The sequence below is a fragment of the Buceros rhinoceros genome, unplaced genomic scaffold (genome assembly GCF_000710305.1).
Source record: "Buceros rhinoceros silvestris isolate BGI_N320 unplaced genomic scaffold, ASM71030v1 scaffold2140, whole genome shotgun sequence".
NCBI classification, from domain to species: domain Eukaryota; kingdom Metazoa; phylum Chordata; class Aves; order Bucerotiformes; family Bucerotidae; genus Buceros; species Buceros rhinoceros.
The window spans coordinates 67889-72291 of NW_010391099.1; the positions used below are offsets into that span (position 1 = coordinate 67889).

General features: G+C 48.8%; 1 protein-coding gene across 1 annotated transcript in view; it reads left to right on the forward strand.

Moving 5' to 3' along the window:
* Window positions 1-4403, forward strand: part of DOCK10 (dedicator of cytokinesis 10) — an 85272-nt gene that overhangs the window by 34331 nt on the left and 46538 nt on the right. Inside the window, exons 12-14 of the mRNA XM_010140063.1 lie at window positions 788-1009; window positions 1701-1823; window positions 2293-2375. Coding sequence (XP_010138365.1) covers window positions 788-1009; window positions 1701-1823; window positions 2293-2375 — 428 coding nt within the window. The remainder of the gene's footprint in view (window positions 1-787; window positions 1010-1700; window positions 1824-2292; window positions 2376-4403) is intronic.

A 4403-nucleotide genomic window follows, 5' to 3' on the forward strand; every position in this document is an offset into this window, starting at 1 on the left:
ATAACTGTTTAAATGAAGCCATGATAACTGTACCAAGGGCAGGCAGCAATTCCCCACGGAGGCTGAAAAAGCCTAGAAAAAACCTGCCACGCGTTGATCCTTTCCTCCAAAGCTTTAAGATCCTGATCTCTGGGCAGCTCAGAAGGTGGTGTTCTGAGACGGCTTTTTTTGGTCAGCGCTATGGAGGCTCTCTGGAGGTTACTTACAGTCACAGGACTCAGCTCCCTGGTACTGCACCATGGAATAAGTGGGCACTGTCAGAGCGCTTTGAATGCTCTCGGTTTCCCAGCAAAATGGAGTGTGTGTTTCCCACAGAATAATACGCCCACGCGTTTGTGTTCCTACCAGTAAACATTTTCCATCTACTTGAATTTGTCATCCTTGTGCTGTGTTTGTGATGGTCCCTAGAAAACCCACCCTCGCTTTTCTGTCTCTGTCATGACTCTGATCCTACACTCTCAAACTCCTGTACCACATTTCTCTGGGGCTCTCTTCATTTACTCTAATAATCATCTGTGACAAACATGTTTGGATTTTATTCTGGAAGCTTCCCGGTCAGCTGTCAGCGACCGTTCTGGCACTTTGTTACCTATAAAAGCCCCCAAAATCACAGGCTTGGGCGCTGACACTGGCAGGAGCTGGGTGAGCGTGTGTTTCTAGCGAATCTCGTCATCGTAAACAGTATTTGTTTGCTTTCTTTTTTTCTAGCTGCAGGGATCTGTTCAAAGATGGAGTTTACCCCTTGCTTGCCGTTACCCGTCTGTTCTCCCTCTGTCTTTTTCTGCAGGTAGAGCCATTCTTTGTGAGCGTGGCTCTGTACGATGTCCGGGACAGCAGGAAGATCTCTGCCGATTTCCACGTGGATTTGAACCACACGCTCGTTAGACAGATGATTTCAGCTTCTTCTCTGTCAGTAGAAAATGGCTCTGTGGAAAATGCAGACTCCAATGAAGTGGAGGAACCACAGGTCAAGGGGTTCCCCGAAGAATGGCTGAAATACCCCAAACAGGTATTCCATGAGTGACTTGCAGGACCTAGGGACTGACTTCAGTTCCGTCATAGTATTCATTTTCATCAGAGGATTTATCTGTACTACCAGTGGTCCTTGTTTTCGAGAACATTCTTTTTTCTGTGTATCTGTTGTTTCTATACATGCTTGATTTTTGAGCTCCCTGTATAGACCTTAAACCATTTGCAATCAAAACTTTGAAATAGTGAGTGTCTGTCATTTGGGGAAGCCACTCACATTTCCTGCACTCTCTGCTGATCCCTCTCAAACCAGCCAAACAAAATCCCAGGTAAAGCAACACCTAGAAGTTGCAGTAATCTCAGAGTACTTCCACATTCTTGCTGTCGCTGGAAGCCTTACCCCGAAGGCCCATACACTACCTTTTCTTCTCCCTGGGGTTGCCCTGAGGTGTGACTGCTCTAGCCCAGCGTTTCAGTGCTGTCCAGGAGGAACAGCTGGGGTAGAGGATGCTGATGTGCTTCTTGACTTGCCTCAGTCTGTTTGCCAAGTGCTGTCTGTGCACAAGCGTATTCAGCTCAAAAGATGGTATTTTCCATATTGAATACGTCGAGATGATAATCCTCAGTAATCCTATCTGGATGTGGTTGGTTACTGTTCCCATCAACAGAGAGCACTGGCAATATTTAATTTCTCTGGTATTGCTGTATGCTTCTCTCTCTTTCATCCACAGGCTCTTTTCTCCATAAGTAATCCTCATTCTGAGATCGTATTAGTGGCAAAAATAGAAAAAGTGCTTACGGGAAACATTGCCAGCAGTGCTGAACCTTACATCAAGAACCCTGATTCTTCCAAGGTAATGTAACAGCAGCACCAGTTCCTCCTCTGGCAGCTTCAGCCTGTTGGAAGCTGAAGACACTGCAAATTGTGCTCACAAATCTCAGCAGATGAACCTCACAGAGCTCCTCGCCTAGGAAGGCTCACGCCCAGCCTTTGCTGCCTGAGCAGATGCAGTGCCACTTTGCTGGCAGCCTGCAGTCCCCTTCGTGGTGCGTTCCTGTGCTAGCTCTGTCTCAGCAGAGCAAAATTCCCAGAACAACGTCTGTCACTAGCACAGTTCTGGCCAAAGGGGTGGCAAAGGGGTTTAATTCCTCAGCTGCATTGTACGTGTCTTTGTCCACTCAGAACCTTCTGTTACAGGCAGTATCAGGCTGAAGTACTTTAAGGACAGCCTCTTCGGCAGAGGAGTGCTTGGATATGCTCCATGCTGCATTTCAGGTATTACAATGATATTGGTCAAATAATTCACCGTTTCTTTTTTGTAGTGTGCACAGAAGGTGTTAAAATCCAACAAGCAGTTCTGCAGCAAGCTGGGGAAGTACCGCATGCCGTTTGCGTGGTCAGTGAGGTATGTATGAATTCTTTTTATAGTTTTATAAGCACTTTATTCCTTATCCTGCTCTTGGACTTGTACTCTTTTATTCTGTTCCACTTTTTCTGCCTGGAGCTCAGCGAAGCTCCAGAACCCCGGAAGATCCTGCAGCTTTATTATTTCATTGCCCTATTTTTCACAGTGCTGAGCGTTGGTCACGCTCTCATTAAACGTTACCAAGGTGGAATCTTTCTGCAGGTATGTACTGAAGTTGCCAGGGAGTAGCAAAGGCAGCTGACAGAATTGTCAGCGTACCAGGAGCTCTCCCGGTGATCTGGTGCTAAAAGTGACCAGAGAGGTTTCAAAGTCACAGCTCCCAGGAGAATTTCCTGCAGAGCTATGTACGGTCTGAAAGAGAGTTGCAGGAGCCACCTGAAATACAGTGCACAAGGTTGAAGCTCAGTTCTTGTTCTGATGCCTCGCAGGTTTTAGGGAAAATGTAACCGAGGCTCTGGAGGGTACAGTGACCCTGAAACAGGGCTTGGGGGTGGCACTGGGGGTTGTGCTTCAGGTGCTCCTGTGTTTTGGAGGTTGGTAGGTGACAGCGAGCTGCTGTCTCTGTGTGTGGCAGTCTCTGGGGTTTTATTGCGGGGCAGAAATGTGGTTTTGTTCCTCCTCTCCTCCTGGATAATTTCTCGCTGGTCTTGCCCTCAAGACAGAGGCACCCCCATATCTCTTGATCCCCTTCTATCACAGCACCTCACAAAACAGAGTTTTTTTCTTTTTGTTTTCCCATCGAGTTTCCATGTCATTCCTTTCTCTGTCCTCTCCGTTTTTTTTTCCTGTCATTTCCTCAGCGTATCGCTGCCCTGGGGTGGGAGAGCTCCCTGAGTGAGACCCTCCGGCATGTCCCCGAGGCAGCTCCCGCTCTCTGCCTTGCACAGAGCAGGGAACATGACGTGGTATATCCCCTGTCAGAAAGACATTGCTGGGTGGAGGCATTCCTTCTCTGGAGAGCTGCCTGAAGCTGTGGGGAGGAATAAGGTGAAAAAGTCCCCTAGTGGCATTGCCCGTGACCCTGAGGGTGGCTGAGTGCTTCTGGTGTGGAGCTCTAGGAGTGCAGTTTCCTCTGCAGCAGTTAGAATCTGGTGCTTGGATGGCAAAGGAGAAAACACAGCAAGGCCCTTTGGAGAGTTCATTTATTTTTTATTGACATACGTTTTTGTCAATAAGCAGCAGGAACAGGAGGAGTACATGTGTACTCAAGAGAAAGGCAGATAATGTGTTGGGGTCTGCCACGGCGAGCCCGTTAATATTGACTGCTCTGTGCAGCCCAAGGGCCGTTCATCAGCGCTGTACGGCCGGCTGGCTCCTGCGCTGGCACAGCTCCTGCTGGCGTGCAATGGACTGTGCAGCGGTGAGAGGTGCAGGCTCGGCGTCAGAGCGGTGTGAGGCTTTCTGCTAACTCTGTCCCGCCCGCCTGCGGTCCGTGTGGTGCCGACAGCAGTACGTCCATCGACTCTGTCACTGCTGTGGCCATCTGAAGGTGACGTGATGACTTAAACCGGTTCAGGGTCTGGCTAGTCACACCTGGAGAAGGCGAAAACATTCTTCCCCACCTGGAGTAGTGGGTTCAGGTTTGGGCCTCTCACTACACGAAGGACATTGAGGTGCTGGAGCATGTTATTTCAGATATTTTATCATATATTATATATTATAACTGTATAAATATATTTTGTAAGAACAGGCCACATTAGTTTGGAGTAAGGAATAAAATCTTGATTAGACCAAGCTTGGCTAATGGATAGTGCTCCACCAGGTTTAAACCTGCCTGTGAGTTTCTGGAGTTCCAGGAACATGGTGCAGGATAGCAGCAGCCCCCAGCACCGCAGCCATGGGAGCAGAAGCGTACCCCGTGGAAAACGTGGGGTGCTCTATTTAACCACTGCTCGCCGAAGTGGAGCACAGCAGCGGCTGCTGCTGCACCCAGCGGTGCGTGCTGGGTACATGAACAGAGGGTTTCTCTGTGGAATTCCACAAAGAAGAGTTGGTTGGCACAGGCTG